This window comes from Camellia sinensis, chromosome 13, assembly GCF_055761805.1.
Source record: "Camellia sinensis isolate YWXY chromosome 13, ASM5576180v1, whole genome shotgun sequence".
Lineage (NCBI taxonomy): Eukaryota > Viridiplantae > Streptophyta > Magnoliopsida > Ericales > Theaceae > Camellia > Camellia sinensis.
In genome coordinates, this window is record NC_138973.1 from 72,813,238 (window position 1) to 72,832,807 (window position 19,570).

The window sequence follows — 19,570 nt, forward strand, 5'->3', positions numbered from 1 at the left end:
GTTTTTATTTTCATTAAATTAGTTTCTATTTTTCTAAAAATCAAATATGTCGATAACTTTGATATCATTATTAAACCAATTTATTACATGATCATCATTCAAACCCATAATAAAAATTAATTTAATTAAAAAAAATAAATGTCTAAAAGATTTATCAATTTTACATAATTTTATCTTTGGTGGGTAGAAATTATTTTTAAAAATTCAAAAATATTTTTTTGACATTTATTTTTGTCAAATTAGTTTATGTTTTGATAAATTGACGACTTTGCCCTTAAAATTGAGCAATGATAACTTCAATTATTTTTATTTAAAATAAAATTTAAAATTTAAGATCAAATGTATCATAATTAAAAAGTTAAGATCAAAGTGACTCGAGTCCCAAATTATAAAAACGGTGAGCGTAATTCGCCCAAAAAAATCAACCACATATGTTGGGAACAAACATGATGTGGTAACCATTGGTGAGCACAAAATTGAACTAGAACAACAGAGCGGAAACATTTATAAATAAGCCCTTCTGCAGATATTATGATGTCATAGCAATTATTATACAGATACATGGTAGTTATGACTTATAACAGTGTAACGACGACAATCTTTTTTTTATTGGAAACCTGTGAACATGAATGACCTAGGTTTTTTTTTTTTAATTATTTTTATTTTTAACCGGAAAATCCTCATTCTCTCTCTAGGTCCAAGGCAATGCCCATTGCAGAGATCACCAAGATCGTCCTGAGTTAGAGACTATCACCAAAGACCTTATCCTGACCTCCAAAGACAAGTTTCGCTTAAGTCATGACTCATGCAACGAGAATTGAGGGTAACCAACTGTGCTATGCTTAGGAGATTGGTCCAAGAAATTTCGAATTTGAGATCTGGAGTCTTAACCCCCAAGCCTTTACCAAGTGCGCTACGTGCCTTGGGTTAAATGCCTAATTATATCCCTATAAAAGCTGCAATGTAATAAAGATCTCTTTATAATCAACAAATGCCAGCATAGGGAAAGAGAGTGGTGATGACCAGGTGACATGCTTATGTACAAAATTGAATGATTCAAATAAAGCCTTGAATAATGAACAATATAAAATTACTTACTACTGTACTAACAAAATGTAATCCCCAAGGTAGGATTCCGATCAATGGCAAAAGCCGTATGTCTTGATCTCCAAAATGAAGATATTTTTAAAGATAAAGAGGAGATACGAGATTGGCCAATTATATTATTTGGTAAGATCAAAGAGTAGCATGAAAAAAGCATCATGCCAAGGTTACACATTTTGTAGTTTATTTGTCTAAAATGGAAGTCATGGGCATTAATTGAAAAAAGTTTGGCCAACAACAAACACTGACATTACACCCAGAAATTGGAAGGAGATTTACACACAAAAGACCCTAGTGATGAAGTGCGAGCAAGATATTTGAATCACCTCAATATAGCAGTTCCTCAAAAACAGGATCCACAGATTGCCCCCACTTGCCGTGGTACATCTCCAAAAGCTTCTCAGCTGGTGTTACTCCTGCCAAAGAAAAATTTAAAACAAAATTACATAATAATATCGATAAAAAAAACCAAGTAATGATATCTAGAAAAAATGCTTCAACATTTCCAGGACTCTAATCAGTTAGACGATGTTCAAATTTCACACATAATGTAAAAGGAGCGAAGGGGAAGTCGCCAACCTAAATTTTTTTTGCTTATTTTTTTGATAAATAGGTAACCTTAAAATTATAACTCTGCATTACCCTACTAATCATATTAGTGACTATTGAAAATATTGGAAGCCTCTGGATTTCAGTTCAGACAAGATTTTGCCTGTCTCAGCCTATTCACTTCTGCAGTCTCCACACCATAGAAGGTAATGCTTTTACTCGTATCTTACTGAATCAGTGATTGCCGTCTTTCCCACCCCATCCCTTACCGCCCCCCCTCTCCCACCACACCAAAAAAGAAAAAAGAAAAGAGAAAGGATTATTAAATATGTGAGGCCCAGATGATCTACCTGTTCTATACACCTCAGCCACTTCATTCAAAAACCCTGTTTCCTTGAACCCTCTCCTTTCCAGGCCATGCTACAAAAGAATGCACAAATTATGAATTGTTATTTCAACATCATCGTCATCATCATGATCAGCAGCAATGACAACAACAGTAATATTAACTTCCAGGTAACCTTTGCCAACTTAACAACATCTTCCGCTACATGCCTCCATCTCGAAATGGTGTCTTTAGACCACTCGTTGGTACCTATCAAAAACGTTTTGAAAGAAAATTTGAAAACCCGATTGATGAAAATATACCATTTGTATAAGGATGCAAGCCATCTTTTAATTCAATCCACAGATTACCTTTTAACCATATTTTAGTAATTGAACCAATATACAGTAACAAAATAACTTAACCAATATCTGATAATCAAAATGGTTGATGTGTCACTTATAAATACAGTGTCATTGAGATAATTTCAAATTAAAGAGCCATTAACTTGAAGTTTCAGTAAAAAAAATATACATACATACATATAAGCAATTCCTAAACTATAATTTAATGTGTTTCTCTCCCAACCCATTCCAACCACACCAAAACTTATATTATATTGTAGAATGCAAATAATGATAAAAAGATGAATATGACACACCACCGACTGTTTAGAATGCTTATATTACCTTATTTCTCAACATTTGTCTTTCTTTTGGGGTCCAATCAGTTATCATGTCTAGCACATTTTGTAGAGAAACCTCATCATACAATAGACCCACCTGAAATTGAATATCCACATAAGTAACTATATCCGAACAGAGAAATTAATCCGGCGAATTTTGTTTCTTGGTGGCCGGTCGTTTGAATTTGAGGAGTCCGATGGAGTGGATGGGAAGTGCGGGTTATCGATTGTTGAGAGGGGGGAGGGGTTACGACGGACGGTGGTGCTGAATGTTTCAGAAGTTCGTTGGTTGGTGGTCAGGATGAGGTTGGCATCTAAGGAATCCAACAGCCTCAAGTTTTGGGGCCGTCTCAGTGGGGGTAGTCAGACTACAGCGGCCTGGGTACGAGGTGAGGAAGGTGGGGGGACTTCTTTTCAAATTGTGGTCACCACAAGACAGAGACGTGAACAAGTTTACATACCTGTGTCTGCATTCGGTGATGGTTGGGAAGGGGTGGCGTTGGTTATCGATGGCTTTAGGTTGTGTGTTGCAAAGCCTTCCGACCCATTGGCTTCAAGAAGGTTTCTTCAACTTCTACCGCCGAATGTGAGTCTGTAGGGGTTGTACGCTCTGAGGTGGAGGTGGATTGGTTTCGCATCTTGGATAGATCGCTAGTGGGTAAATTGGGGGGTTTGGGGGGGGGGGAAAGGCTTGAGTTTCGTGACCATCTCTGATTGGGTTGCCCGATGGTGGAAGCATTCGGGGAAGGTGGACGTAAGACCTTTGGGGGATAAAGCTTTTTTGTTTGTTTTGTCAAATAGAGGTGAGGCGGAAGCGCTGTTGAGACGGCGGTGGACAGTGGAAGGATGTGATTTATTACTGGAGTGGTGGTCACCACTAGCTCTTTGTACTCCGGCAAAGACTTCGCGGCTTGAAAAGAGTGTGTGGATTTGGTTGATGGGTCTACCTATTCATCTCCGAGGGGAGGTCGTGTTTCGTTTCATCAGCGATCGTTGTGGTGGCTTCATCGAGGCAGATGAGTCGTCGGTGGATCTAGGTTCCATTCGGCTTCGTGTGCGATGCTCAGAGTTCACGCCTTCGCTAGTGTCCTTCCGCTAGGGGATATGGCAGTTTTCACTGCCAGTTTGGGTAGAAGATGATCTGGTGGTGGAACGGTGGACGCCGACGACCGTGAAAGATGGGGATTCTGCGCCGAATATGGTAACAACGGATTTTGGGCAACTAGGGCAGGATTTTCAGTCGAGAATAGGGGTGAATGACTATCTGAGAATAGGGGTGAATGACTATCTGCAAAGATTTAGGAGAGAGGAACGACCCATGGGCTTTCAGGGTAATTTTACCTAGTGGGTGGGGGCAGCGGTGGGTCATCCAAGACAGGCCCAGGCCCAACGTAGGTGGGTTGTGGTTAAAAATAAGGGGACTCATTTGGGGGCCCAGGTGGTTAAGGAGGTGAGGCCGGTGGCTTATAAGTCCAGCCCACAGGGGGGTGGCCTCTCAAGCCTCAAAGGGGTTGGTGATTTGGGCCTTTCTGAGCAGCCCAATAGTCTTGTTAATACGGATGTGGGTCGGACTGAGGGTGGGTTGGATTGTAGGGCTTCCTGTGATCTACATATGAGTGAGTCGGGTCGAGTGGCTCCGTTTGGGCTAGGGGGTCATTAGCGACTGTGTTGCCGTCTGGACTGGAGTTGGTGGTCCACCGTGCCATATCTGTTGAGGCACAAGGATTACAACTGGTAGAGGCGTCGGAGAGTGGCACTTCACAGTTGGCGACTTCGAAGTTGGATGTGCGACAGTCCCAGTTGGAGCTAGATATGCCTCGCGATGTGTCATCTGATGAGAAACATGGGTCGCGTCTGCTAGTGGCGTCTGAAAGAGATACTTCTCAATCAGTGACCTCAGAGTCGGTTGAGCGACAGTCCCAGTTGGTGTTGGAGACGTCTCGCGATGCATCTTGGGCTGACCGAGGAGGAAAGGGGCATGAATGTGTGGGACAGCCACAAGTCTTGGAGTTGCAGCCCTTAGCAGTGCAAGACAGTGACTTGGTCACTTGTTTCAAACAAAAACAGAGGTTTGAGGATATTGGGGGATTATCGGGGGAGGAAATCCCTTCGGCAGAAGCTGTGTCACAGTGGGTGTTGGATCGGATTAGTGAAGTTAGTCGTTGTTTGGGCTGGTCCTTTGAAGGCCATGAAGATGAGGCTATGCGACTTTTTGCGGCGGTGGAGGCTTCATGGAGGCAAGGTACTCCCAGTCCAAGGGTGTCTCGCTCATTGGTGACCCTTTCTAAAGGAAATAGGGAGCTAGGGATATTTGGAATGTTCTGTGAATTATGATCATGGTGTGAGGAATGTAGGACGAGGTGAAAGGAGAGATCGGAGGGGCCCATTGTTGTTGAAATGATGTTAAAAATTGTATCGTGGAATGTGCGGGGGTTGAATGATAGAGATAAAAGGGTGGCGGTGAAGGCGGTTTTGCGGAGTGCCAACCCGGATATTGTATGCTTACAAGAGACGAAGATGGAAGAGGTGGGAGTGGAGCTGATTCGCGAGGTGTGGGGGGAGAGGTTTGTGGAGTGGACCTTTTTGCCCTCGTTAGGCACGGCAGGTGGAGTTCTTCTCTGTTGGGATAAGAGGGTAGTGGTGAGGGAGGAGGAGGAGATATGAGGTTTTTCTGTCTCTTGTCTGTTCCGTTGTGTGGATGATAATTTCCGATGGGGTTTTACTGGGGTCTATGGGCCTGTGCAGGATTCCGAGCGGGGTTTGTTTTTAGAGGAGATGGAGAATATAGCCTTTGGCTGGGATGTCCTCTAGTGTGTAGGGGGTGATTTTAATGTTGTCCGTTGGCCTTCGGAGAAGTCGGGGATTGCCAGGAGTTCGGGGGCAATGCGGGCTTTTTGCTCTTTTATTGATGATTTACAGCTAGTTGATTTACCTATCCAGGGGGGCAGCTTCACTTGGTCAAATGGTTGGAGTTTGTCTCGAATTGATCGGTTCTTGGTTACTGTGGGCTGGGAGGAGCACTTTTCTGAGGTGGTTCAGCTTCGTTTACCTCAACCTGTGTCTGATCATTGGCCAATTTTGTTGGGATAGTGGAGGGATCCAACGTGGTCCTATGCCATTTCGTTTTGAGAATATGTGGTTGCAACACGAGGGTTTTCTAGACCTGGTTCGTGGTTGGTGGAATAGCTACAAGGTTCGTGGTTCTCCTAATTGTGTGTTGGCTCAAAAATTGAAGATGTTGAAAGCGGCCTTAAAAAATTGGAATAAGGAGGTGTTTGGTCGGCTAGAGGGCCAAAAAGCTGCAGTGGTGTCTTCACTTCAATCCTTCGATGAGCTGGAGGTGCAAACTGAGCTGCCTCTGAGGCCGGTATTCGTAAGGAGGCGGCTAGACAGGATTTTGTTCGTATATCCCGTATGGAGGAGGTTTGTTTTCGTCAAAAGTCTAGATGTTTGTGGTTAAAGGATGGGGATCGAAATACGAAATTCTTTCACCGTATGGCTAACGCTCATCGAAAGGTTAATCAGATTAGTAGGTTATGGGTGGATGGTCGGGAGCTGCACATCGATAGAGAGATTAAGGACGGGGTAGTGGGTTTCTATCAGCATTTATTCCGGCCTCAAGAAGGGGTTTAGCGGCCGGGCCTGGAAGGTGTTCAGTTTGCTACGATTCTGGGCGAGGATCGGGAGAGTTTGGAGTGAGCTTTTACTGAGGAGGAGGTGTTTGGAGCTTTGCGGGCGATGAGTGGGGATAAAGCCCCAGGTCCTTATGGTTTCACTATGGCTTTCTTCCGGCATTGTTGGAGCGTGGTTAAGGGTGATATCATGGCAACTTTGGCGGATTTCCTGGTGTCTGGGCATTTGGAGAAAAGTTTCAATGCAACCTTTTTGGCTTTGATTCCGAAGAAAGGAGGGGCTGATGATATTCGGGATTTTAGACCTATAAGTTTGTTGGGGAGTGTGTATAAGTTATTGGCTAAAGTGTTGGCAAATCGTTTACGAGGCGTTTTATCGACTGTGGTGTCAGAGTCTCAGAATGCGTTTGTTGGGGGGAGGCAGATTTTAGATGCAGTTTTGGTTGCCAATGAGTGTGTGGATTCTTGGATTCGCCAGGGGCGCCCTGGTTTGATTTGCAAATTGGATATTGAGAAGGCGTATGATAATGTTAATTGGGAGTTCCTCTTGTATGTACTGGATCATATGGGCTTCAGAGCGACTTGGTATCAGTGGATCAAGTTCTGTATCTCGACTGTGCAGATGTCGGTGTTAATTAATGGGACTCCGGCGGGATTCTTTCAGACTCATCGAGGCCTTCGGCAGGGGGATTCTTTGCCCCCCTACTATTTATCTTAGTGATGGAGGCGTTGAGTCGATTGCTGGATAAAGTTGTGCCCGAAGGCTTCTTGGAAGGTTTTGTTGTGGGGTCACTGGCGGGGGTTCCTTTGGGGGTTTCGCATTTGTTATATGCGGATGACGCCTTGATTTTTTGTGGTGCGAAAACTGGGCAGGTTGGTTATTTTTTGATGTGTTTTGTTTTGTTTTGAGGTGGTTTCGGGCCTTCGTGTTAACTTGTGGAAGTCGGAGCTCATTCCAGTGGGGGCGGTTGCTAGGTTACCTGTTATGGCTGCAGTTTTGGGGTTTAAGATCTTGGTTTTGCTAGTGTCCTATTTGGGTTTGCCTTTAGGGGCTTCTTTTAAGGCCAAGAGGGTGTGGGATGGAGTAGTGGAATGGGTGCAACGTCGGTTGGCAGGTTGGAAGTGCCAATATCTTTCGAAAGGCGGCCGTTTGACTTTGCTTAAGAGTGTGTTGAGTAGTATCCCCACTTATTTCATGTCGGTCCATGTTATTCCAGTGTCAGTGGCACATCGGTTAGAAAAGCTTCAGAGGGATTTTTTGTGGGGGACTGGTGGTGATGATTTTAAGTATCATTTGGTTGATTGGGGTCAGATTTGTCAACCCAAGCGAGTTGGAGGGCTGAGGGTACGTTGGTTGGTGACTTTTAACCGAGCTTTGTTAGGGAAGTGGCTTTGGCGTTTTGCTTTGGAGCCTTACAGATTGTGGCGGCAGGTGGTGGCGTCTAAATATGGTCTGGGCAGAGGGGGTTGGGTTTCTAGGTCTGAGACCTGTACTTATGGGTGTGGGTTATGGAAAGAAATTGGGTTGGGCAGGGTAGAGTTTTGGAAATGGATAGGGTTTAAGATGGGGGAGGGGAGTAGGGTGCGGTTTTGGAAAGACTTGTGGTGTGGGGAGTTGGTGTTGGAGACCTGTTTCCCGTTGATTTTTAATATTGTATTAGATCAAGATGTATTGGTGGCTTCTTATTTGGATGGTGGGGGCGTGGTAATTTAGGATATTTAGTTACGGCGACAGGTTCGTGATTGGGAAGTCGCTCAGTTGGTGGAGTTGTGGGGTTTTTTATATGGTCTGGGAATGGTCGGGGTGGGCCCCGATGTGTTGGTATGGACTAGGTTGGGGGCAAAGAGGCAGTTCACAGTAGCCTCATTTTATCAGGGTTTGATGGGAGATGCTGGTTGGGTCTTCCCTTGGAAAAGTGTTTGGGTTCCGGGGGTTCTGACTAAGGTTGCCTTTTTTATGTGGACGGTAGCTTTAGGTCGGAATCTTAGTTTGGATAATTTGATGCGGCGGGGGCATATCCTTGTGAATCGGTGTTGTATGTGTTGCGCGGATGCGGAGTCAGTGAATCATTTGTTTCTTTATTGCTCGGTGGCTTCGCGTTTGTGGGGCTTCGTTTGTTCACTTTTTGGCCTTGCTTGGGTTCAGCCACAAGGGGTGTTGATTTCCTTTGGGCTTGGCGGGGTGTTCGTCTTGGTCGGCTGCGGCGCCGAGCTTGGTTATTGGCTCTGTTCTGCTTGATGTGATTGCTTTGGTTGGAACGAAATCGTCATACCTTCTTAGCAGTTTCTCATAGTGTTTCTTGGTTACAAAGTCGTCAATTTATAGTTTTGTATAGTTGGTTGGAAGGGAGGGTCGATCCGGATTTATTTGTATTTTTAGATTTTCTAGATGAGGTGATTGGTTAGTTCTGGTTTTTCTTGGTTCCCTTTCTGGGTGGTTTTTCTTGTATTGGTTGTATCGTCTTAATGCTTTTTTAAATAAATTTGCTTATTTATCAAAAAAAAAATTAATTATTTTATCAATGCAAACTAAACAACATGGGTGTCAATTCGACAAGGTTCAGTGAGATGACAATGAAAGGAACCTTGTAAAAGGTAAAGTACTCAACACGAAAAGTCTTCCATAATTTTTTTTCTCCTTTTGTTTGAATAATCAATAAAAACTACATAAAAAATGAATAGATACACACACAGCTGCGATCCATGACTAAAAGTAAGGTTTACAATGTCTTAATATAAACTTAAAGTTATATTAGCATTGACCAACTAATGTAGAATATCTCTGCAATGAATTTAGGATACATTGTAAATTGCATAATATCTAGATTCATTAATGCATCAGTAGATTACATCATTTTATAACAATCTTCGCGACATCAATTCTTATTCTCCCCTTATGAGTGTTGACAAGTTCTGCACAAATCGATTGACTATATATACAGATAAAAGAGGCAAAATACCCAAAATGCAGGCAATGCACATAACCTCCTCCACGGTCCCCCATCAGCACCCCTCATCTCCAAGTATCTCTTCAACATGACCTGAATGGAATAAGTAGAATGTGGCTTTTGGTGAACAATATAACAGATAGAGGAATACTTTCTGATAAATATATTTATAACTAACCCAGCATGTTCACACTATTGCAAGCACAAACCTCGAGAAATATTGTTGTCAGATGATTCTCCCAATCATTCAAGGTTGGCAATTCGCCTGGAATTGGAGCCAGTTTCCTGACATGAAATCCTGCAAAAATATCAAATGAGAAGCATTACATATAAAATAAATCAGAAGTACAAGACAAAAAGTCATGGTTGAACAAAATTCAGTGTGAGCAAAGCCAAGCATAGCAATAAAAGAAAGCCAAAACTCAGCTGAGAAACTAGTAAGGATAGATGGTAACCTGAAAGGACATTCCAGTACAGTCAATATACTTCTTTTTCTGACAAACAAAATACATCGTCACATCAAGCGCATAATCTACATACTTTTCAAACCTGTGCCTAGAAAAGGTAATGGAAAGGTCATTGTCATCTTCAATTAAATTATATTCACAACAAAGCAACAATATAGATCTTCAAAATTCGTGAATGTAATATTGGAAAAATAAAAAATAAAAAATCAATAAGCCACCAAATAATTAGGGGTGAGCATGGTCCGGATTGGACCGGATTGGGATAAAATCAGGACCAATCCGTTATCTACGGTTCCTGAAAAATTGGAACCAATCCAATCCGTTTAAATCATGGAACCAATCCGAACCAATCCATTTAAATACGGATTGGATCGGTTTAGGACCACGGATTCACATAATTAAATAACAAAAAATATATATATATAACACTTTAATTTCATAAAAATATAAACATAGCGCTATATCAATTCCATAATAGCAACATGTTTTTCTATAATAGTGACATACTGTTCTTGAATTTAAACAATCATAAGAAAATACAAACAAAAGTAATAAAATAAGATATTATACGGTTTTAGGTTTGAGTTTAGATTTTATATAGAATAAGAGAAGATACTATGAGGGATGATGTATAATAAAAATATAGACTATTTGTATACGGTCCGGATCGGTTCCAATCCGGAACCGTGGAGTTCAATCCGGAACCAATCCGTGGACTACGGATTTTTAATTCTTCAATCCGGAACCGAACCGCGGATTCAAAAAACCAATCCAAACCTATCGGATTGGACTGGACTGGATCGGATTACGGATTTCACGGATTCCTTGCTCAGCCCTACAAATAATGCTACTTAAGAAATTGAAAGGACTAAACCAAACAGGTGGCATAGCATTCTTATTACTGATGCGAACTTAATCTTTCCCAATCATTGAGCAGAAAGATGCTGTGTTCTAAATTATTTACAATAACAACTAATATTTGCTAGTTAACATTCTATTTAAATTATGAAGAGAAGAAAAAAAAAGCTTCATTCATTTAGCCTCCGTTTGGGAAGTGGGTTGGCTTTTTGGCTTTTTGGCTTTTTTGGCTATTTTAGCCTGGGCTTAAAAGCTTGGTTTGGGAAGGGCTTTTTGGCTTTTTGGCTTTTTTGAGTTTTTTTGTGAGAGAAGAATGTAATGATTATGGGTTGGATGTGATGTTTTGTTTGTTATGACTAAAATAGCACATCTACAGTTTTTTGTTAGTGGCTTGTCACCCCAATTTTATAAAATAATTTTCCAAGACAGCACGGAAAACCTTGACATATACCATTCTTTCTATCTGTTCTACCTAACAAAAATGTAAACTTACCCAAAGGAGTCAACAAAAACAAAGGGGAGCATGCCAATACGGTTGTTAATCCGTATCAGTCCAAATTTGGCTGGTGAAACATATAAGAATTAATAAATCAAACCTAGTGAAATATTAGAAGAACATGAAGGTAACAAGTAGATGGCAAGTTATAAAAACCTTCTCTTACTAAGATAACCATTCGGCTTTCCTTCAGTGAAAGGTGAATTGGCAAACAGTGATGTTGCAATCTGTTTAATTTCTATGCGAGTTAGATCTAGAGAACCAAAGATAATCCAGTAAGAACAAGGAGCAAGGTTTAATACAGGCTGCAAAGAATTCTAGGGTTAAGATTGGTATTGATTGTGCTTTTATCTTCAACCAAATTTTTTTTTTTTTAATCTCTGATGAAAATGGAAGAAATCATTTTTGCTTGAATTGTGCTATAAATGAAAAGAAACGATGGCTGGGGACTGGAGGGAAATTAGTGCTGCACTATCTTACATTTATTGCGCTATGGTCCTTATCCCTAGTCTATAGATAAGTCAACAAGGGTGTGCGCGGTGCGGATCGGTGCGGTTTGAGAGAAAAATAGAAACCGTATGACGGGTGGCGGATTGATAAAAGTGTCACTAGAATTTGCCATTTTCCTTATCAAAAATCGGCGGTTCGGTTGGCAAATAATGGCGGATTTGCCTTGGCGGTTCGGGCGGATTGGCGGTTTATAAAAAATAAAATTCAAATTACAAAACTTAAATCAAAGAGTAAAAAAAAAATGAGAGATACCGTGATGTTAAGCATCTTGTGAAGCTTTCTTCTGATGCAGCAACTGTAGCAACAACATGATAATATCAACGACTATGCCATCAGTTCATTACAAGCATCTGTGGAAGCTACAATGATCAAATACAATACATAAAATTAATATTATTCAGGGTTTACAATATATTGAAAATGTTTACTGTTGAAAAGTATTTAGATTGAAAAGTGAGCTGATGCAAGTTTGCAACATGGCAAAAAAAAAAGATTAAAAAGTGAATTGGAATCCAACTTTATTTTGGATTACTGACATCTTGAATTCCCCTCGAACAGCAATGTAATACTATATTCTAAGGTATAGAACAACAAGCAAACTTAAGTAAAAAAGAATTTTTAAAATCTTATAAAACATGATTTAATAGCGGTGCAGGTCGGTGCGGTTTGAAAGAAAAATAGAAACTGGCGGATTGATAAAAGTGTCACTAGAATTTGCCATTTTTCTTACAAAAAACCGGCGGTTCGATTGGCAAATAATAACGAATTTTCCTTGGCGGTGCGGTTCGGTGCGGTTTTGACGGTTTCGGCAGTATTATGCACACCCCTAGTCAACATAATGCTGTTGGGCCCGTGGGGGTCCACTACGGGTCCCGTTTTGATAATCTGAACCATCTAATGTGTAGAAATCGTCGAGTACTATATGCCTGTAAAAAATCACGTTGATCGGATATCGATAGATATATGATCAAATCAGTTTCGTATTAAAAAAATTAGACGGTGAACAAATTAACGGTTGACAAAAAACTGTTTGATCACATAGCTATCGATATCCGATCAACGTGATTTTTAATAGGCATATAGTACTCGACGATTTCTACATATTGAACGGTTCAGATTATCAAAACGGGACCCGTGGACTGGACAGAAGCCATACCCAAATAAAATTGCATTCATACCCTTCTACTTATGGTTTATTCCTATTCATACTCAATGTTTTTGTGTTTTTTGAAACAAAAATAATGAAAAGTTGTAGAATGTCCATCTTTTATTTTGTTTTGATTGATAAATAAAAGGTTGATAAAATGGATATTTTTAAGGGGATTTTTTTTTAAGGTCTCTAGTATTAAAATTTTATAGCATCAAGGACACAAAATATTTTCATTATGTCTAAGGTCCTTCAATTTAATCCAGAGAAATTTCATCCAGAGAAATTTCATCCAGAAAATTTCTCTGGACTTCCCAGAGAGAAATTTCCATCCAGAGGAATTTCATCCGGAGAATTTTTCTGGACTTCCTAGAGAATTTCTCTCCAGAATTTCTCTTGACCTCTGAGAGAATTTCTCTCCAGAGAACTAGAATTTCTCTGGGAGGTTTCTCTATTTCTCTGGACCTCCCAGAGAATTTCTCAGAGAAAATTTACACAATGGCCAAAATCCCAAAGAATTTCTCTGGATAGAAATTTTCTCCAGAGAAAATGAATGAAGAATTTCTCTAGATCATTTTAAGCCAGAGAAATTCTCTCAAAATCAATGAAATTCCCAAAGAAACATTTCCAGAGAAATTCTCTCTAACCCAGAGAAATTTCATTTTCTGTGATTTGCAAGGGCGGGTCTCTACTTATCTCTCAGACTATTTCAGAAAAAATGAAATGCCAAGGCAATTCAAGATCTTAAAAGTATGTTTTTATTAGTAAAGGTCTTTTTCCCCTTGTTTGTTTCCAGAGTAGTTATTACAGGACAAACAAAAGTGTGCACCATGAATTGGAGCATGCACATGCACAGTGCACACAGTTTTCTTTTTAGTCAGAGAAATTCAAGTACAGAGAAATTTACTTCCAGGGAAATTCTCTCAAACCCAGAGAAATTTGATTTTCTGTGATTTCCAAAGGCATGTCTCTCTACTTATCTCTCACACCCACTTAGCAATCAACCATGTATATATATATATATATATAGAGAGAGAGAGAGAGAGCAAACCAGGGGATGAGAGCTATTTGTGGATGACATAGGAGTCTTTGTTGATCACCATTTTCTCATTTTCATCACCATGAAACTTTGTTGCCATCATCTGTCAACTTTCAACAAAACTGAGCTATACTTGTGACCACCACAATTCTGATCTGTTGGGTTTAAAAAGGACTCATCATCATCAACTTTGATACTCTTCGTTTCATAACTATTTGTGTTGTTTCTAGGTTGAGATTATGAAGTTTTGTTCTTTTCAGATGATCGCGAGGAAGAGGAGAGACCAGTGAGCCTCTGCACTAGGGCCAACGTTTGTTGAAGAGGCCATGTTCGTCCTCCAAAGGGTTCTCTACCTCCAGCTTCACCGACACCATTTTCATGCTCTAAGATTCCGATTCCGGCAAAGATTTCCCTGAATTCATCAACTGAACCATCAATATCTCTTGATCAGCTGCGAATTTGACCCCAAAGACCTCAAAAAACAGAAATTCGAAGGAAAAACGAGTCGATTAGAAGAATCTAAGAGAAAGAAACCCTAGAAATCAAAGCCCAACAAGCCTTTATGGAACTGACAGAGAGAGAGAGAGAGGGCTTACTGGACTATATAAATTGATCTCACGCTCTTCGGGAAGCAGCTCACTGAGGGACCTTAGACATCACACCATAATATTGTGGATCTCTTACATTACTAAAAGTGAAAGAGGGACCTTAGACTAATTTTCTCTATTTTTAATTGATAAAATGACTAATCTATTTAATATTTCTCGTGACATAATTGATCTTATGTATGACTTTATCAATTTTAATTTTAAAAATATATTTATGAAACAATTGTAAAATGGTTAATAATTAATAATTTTCTTAAAACAAAAATTATTTTGAAAAATTTCAAACCAAACAGAGTAAATCAATCGTATGTATGATTTTGTGTTGTTTATAATTTTTCAATAGATAAAATACTTAATCTATTTAATCAAGTTTTTGTAATATTTCATTAGTTTCTATATTTTAAAAGAATTTTTTTCCCTTTATGAAATATTCACCCTAAATATTTTATTTTGTAAACCCTCTCAAAAAGCAGTGTTTCCTTCCTCAATAACAAAAAAAAAAAAAAAAAATAGAAGAGTGATTTTACTTACATCATTAGTTTATCTCTTTATACCTTCCATCTCATTACATCACTAAAAATATATATATATATATATATATATAATTCTCATTACATCCATTATACTACTAAAACTAACCCTAAATTAAAAACTCTTCAAAACCCTTTCAGTTTTATCTCTTTACACGATAGCTTTTGGTAATACAATATTAAAAAATTTGAATAACTTTAGTGTTGTGTTAGCAGACAAATTAATTTTTTTCACCCATTTATTGTCATTCAATTGGATGATTTTACTTTACTTTAACAAGAAATTAGTTGGAGGGCCATTTGTGAAGTGCCTGACTGGTGATACATTACTTTACAAATTAGATTACTCTAGTGTCATATTGTTGAACTAAAATAAATTTGTTCAATCACCTGTCGCTTTACGTGTGTTGTAGATTGTCTTTATTGTTGTCGTATTAAAGGCATCCCTTTGTTTTAATGTAATTAATATCTCTTTTGATCACACTAAACTCTTTGACATATCAACTAACAAAGATCTATCCTTAGATAATCTACCAGCAAATGAGTGCCCTGCAAGATGTTAGAAGCTGGATGATTGTACTTGCATTGTTGTAATGAGTAGAATAAAAATATAAAAAAAGTCGAAGAACTCTCTCAAAAAATGAAATGAAAACTTACCAAACAAATAAAAAAACTCACAATTTCACTTTTTTGATGGTTTTTTATCACCGTTTCTTCATCCATTGTTTTCTTTTGTGATCAAAACACTATGATTCATACTTTTTAAAAAAGAGATATGTAGCAAAGAAGAAAATTTGAGAAGGAAATAAGAACAGTAGGGATTGAAGAGCAATGGGTGTAAGGAGATAATAAAATATATTTAATTTTAACCTTTTATCCGTAAAAGTAATTTCACACATGGGTAAAATTGAAAAAAAAAAAAAAACCTCATATAAAAAGTGTAAGGAAGTAAACTAGTGATGTAAGTAGAATCACTTTGGGAAATTCTATTTCCACATCAGTACACATCTTCTCTCAGTACACACACTTATTAATTTGATTAGTAATTAATTTTCTTAATCCACACACTAAAAGTTATAATTATACCATTCACTAATAACCATTGTATAAACATCACTCAACTTTCCTTTCCATACACCTGTTGACTAGCCCTGCTTCTAGATTTGTAGACCCATTGTAGAGCCACATGAAGACCATTCAAGACCATAGTGTAAAGTGAAGTGAAGACAAAATCCTCCTGTGGGTGTTGATGTTTGACCATACAACCAAAAAAGGAACTCAGCTAGAGAGCACCGACAGAATATATTAAGCCCAACAACATGTGACAAGAGGATGAGAATCCAGCGGTGGTTCGTCCACCCGGGGGCACTTTGACAATCAAGTCAGTAATCAATATCTCTCAAAGATAGCAAATTGTGCTTAAACTCACAAGAAAGAACTTACCTCAAACCTACGATGGTGCCTTGCTTTTATAACCAACAGTGACCTGGTCCCATTAGAAGCCTCGCTTTAATGGACTCAAGCTCAATGCTCATCTTGGACCTTCATCTAGATAGAGATAAACTCTTCTTGAGCCTTATCTTTATCCAAACTGAGATCCTTCCCTGTTCTAGGACTCTTATCCTTTATCCGCTCATCTCAGATTCCGGTATCTCCGCAAATAACCTCGATCTAGCCGAGATCACCTCGGCGCATAACCAGGCCACCTGCCACATCGACTGACACTTCGGCGTCACCTTAGCCACGTGCTATCATTCACAAAATACTTCTCCATAACTGCTTCTAGGTTCTATTACCTTAACAATCTGAGGTGATGGAACCTACATCGTTTTTCCACATAGCATGTTGGCTAACAATCCATTCTTCTCTCCGACTGAGATTATGATTCGTCAGCTTTATGTAACCAAGACTCTGCTGCCCATTCTATCAAGGACCAAGAACCAAAAATCAAGTTTCTTTAAGCATCTTCAACTGAGATCGCTTCTCTAGCCGAGGTTATGACCTCTCTACTTCAAGAATTTCAAGAGTTCTAATTAGGAATGACAACGGGGCGGGGCGGGGCTGGGGACTACATTCCCCGTCCCCGATCCCCGAAGGCTAAGAAATCCTTGTCTCCGCCCCCGATCCCCGGCCGGGGAACCCATCACCCCCCCGTCCATGTCCCCGTCCCCTAACGGGGATCGGGTTTCCCCGACCCTGAAAAATCCCCAAGCTTCAACACAAGAACAACAAATCAATATATATCATTATGTTTCATCATCATCAACAAATACAAATTTAAATTTAAAAAAAAAAAAATCACAGTGTGAGTACACCACACAGATCAGATCACACACATATAGATATTGTCATCCCTACACACAGATCAGATCACACACACACAGGGAGAGAGAGAGAGAGAGAGAGAGAGAGAGAGAGAGAGAGAGAGAGAGAGATAACAGATCTAACAGATCTGAGTGACGCTAGTGACTAGGTACGAGATCGATAGTGGTTGGCTGCGGCGGTGGGTTCTGTGGTGGTGACAAAGAGATAGACCTTGTGCGGCGGTGGTAGTGGCCATGAGGAATAGAGAGAGACGAAGTGGAGAGAGAGAGGTGGTTGGGGCCAGTGGTAGTGGTAATGTCGTTGTCGGTGACTGCGAGAGTGAGAGAGTTGACAGAGAGAGAAGAACGAGAGAGTGAGAGAGTTAAGATGAGAGTGAAAGAGAGATATATCTGAGGTATCAATATAATACATGGGTTGGTTTATTATAAATATAATACACGGTTTGGTTTATTAGAGTTTTTTTTTTCAAATAATCCAAAAAAAGAAACTATTTAGCGAATTGACCCACTTTTCAAACTATTTAAGAAATTAACCTACTTTTTGAAATTCCATTTCCAAAATGCGATTTTGAAATTGAAATTGCATCTTGAACATGCAATTTCACCCTAAAATCGCAATTTGAAAATGATGACGTGGTGAAATTGTATGTTGAAAATGCGATTTCAAGGTGAAATAGCATGTTGAAAATGCAATTTCAATTTCAAAATCGCATTTTCAAAATGCGATTTAAAAAATAGGTTAGTTTCCCAAATAGTTTGAAAAGCGGGTCAATTTGCTAAATTGTTTCTTTTTTTGGATTATTTGAAAAAAAAACTCGGTTTATTATATATATATATATAAGGGGTATAAAAGTAATTTTACTTCGGGAAAATTCGGGGCCGGGGTCGGGGCTTAAACACTGATCACTGTCCCCGGCCTAAAACAGATCGGGGATTGATTTTCAAATACCGCCTTCTCCCTATCGGGGGTATTTTTCGGAGAAAAACTGCTCAAATTGGGGCCAGGGATCCCCGTCGGGTCGGTTTCAAATTGCTACCTCTAGTTCTAATTGTGCATGAGCTGTCATGCACGGTCTTTTCAACCGTTTCTTCCACGTGTCGCTTCCTTATTAGTTCGTACCTGACATGCGCTATTAAGTTGCGTCGCTTCTACTCACGCAGCCTGACAACACATGTCGTCCAAGGATAATTCATTATTTCTTGTTGTCCTTTCGTGTTTTTGACAAAACTTTTCCATTCTCTCTCTGTCTTTTCACCTTTGCATGTACACTTTCTCTCGACTCTCAGAATTTCTCTCTCTAAAGTTTCCCAATCCGCCATTGTTATTTCTTCAAGTTATCTGTAATTGCTCCATCCACCGCTTCCGACAAAGCATTCATTGTTCTGCTCCAGTGTTTGTTATCATCTGACTCCGGCGAGTACTGCTTCGGCCTTGTTTCCTTGGCCTTATACGGTAAGTTCTCAATTTCTGATTTTTAATTTCCGCCTTCCACTGTTCTCTTAATATGTTTTCTTCTTCGCATCTGTCATATGTTTATATTGTGTTTGCCTGCTGTGATTCTTGCACATTGTCTTGCACTATATCTGAAATCATATCTGCGTTACTATTGAATGCTTTAATCTGTCATTATCTTTGATTATTCTGTTCATGTGTTTCTTGAGTGTCATCTGCACTGTTCTTGGTATTTCTGTGTTACTTTCTCTATATCTTTGCTTCGGTTTCATTCTTGAATCTTGCTTGCCTCTGATTCTGAATCATGTTCCTTTCTATTTTCTTGCTTGTTTTCAGATTCCTGTCCTTTGATTCTTGTTTCTGTAGTTCTAGGTTTGGGATTTGCTTTAGAATCCACACACTTAATAAAAATTGAAACAAGTTTCCCCTTAGATCTTCAGAACCCTCGCCCCAGTGCCTTTAGGATTTAACCGAGGTCTTTAACCCTTTGCCAAGTCGTTTTATCAAAACTCTATTTACCGAATCCATAATGGGCATGTTTAGGTGGAGAATATACACCCCTTCCAAACTAGAGTACTTTAGGCAAGAGTTTTCCATTCCAGCCAACGCTCATCTTCGGTTGGCTGGAAAGGATGACTCTATCATGCTTGGGAAGGACTATATGCCCTTTCCCATAGTCCCCATAGTTGAGGGCGGAGTTAGGTTCCCCCTAGATATCTTTTTTAAGGAGGTCCTCCCTTATTATAAACTGAACCCTATGCAATTAGCTACAAACTCCTTTAGGATTATCAACGGCATCGCCGAGTTGGCACGCCGGCAAAATGCTAGAATCACCCTATCCGACATCCAGTACTGCTACATAATGTGTGGCCTTAAAACCAACTCTGGCTACATG

General features: G+C 39.6%; 1 protein-coding gene across 1 annotated transcript; it reads right to left on the reverse strand.

The window, feature by feature from the left end:
• Positions 1-1,201: 1,201 nt before the first annotated feature.
• LOC114288993 (glutamate--cysteine ligase, chloroplastic) lies at positions 1,202-19,203 on the reverse strand. The gene is given in 12 exon segments (XM_082900623.1): positions 1,202-1,520; positions 2,004-2,073; positions 2,175-2,209; positions 2,212-2,248; positions 2,668-2,760; positions 9,256-9,336; positions 9,453-9,526; positions 9,529-9,541; positions 9,699-9,792; positions 11,221-11,381; positions 16,723-16,821; positions 19,195-19,203. Coding segments are annotated over 12 exon segments (855 nt in total). The 3' UTR covers positions 1,202-1,431.
• Positions 19,204-19,570: the final 367 nt, after the last annotated feature.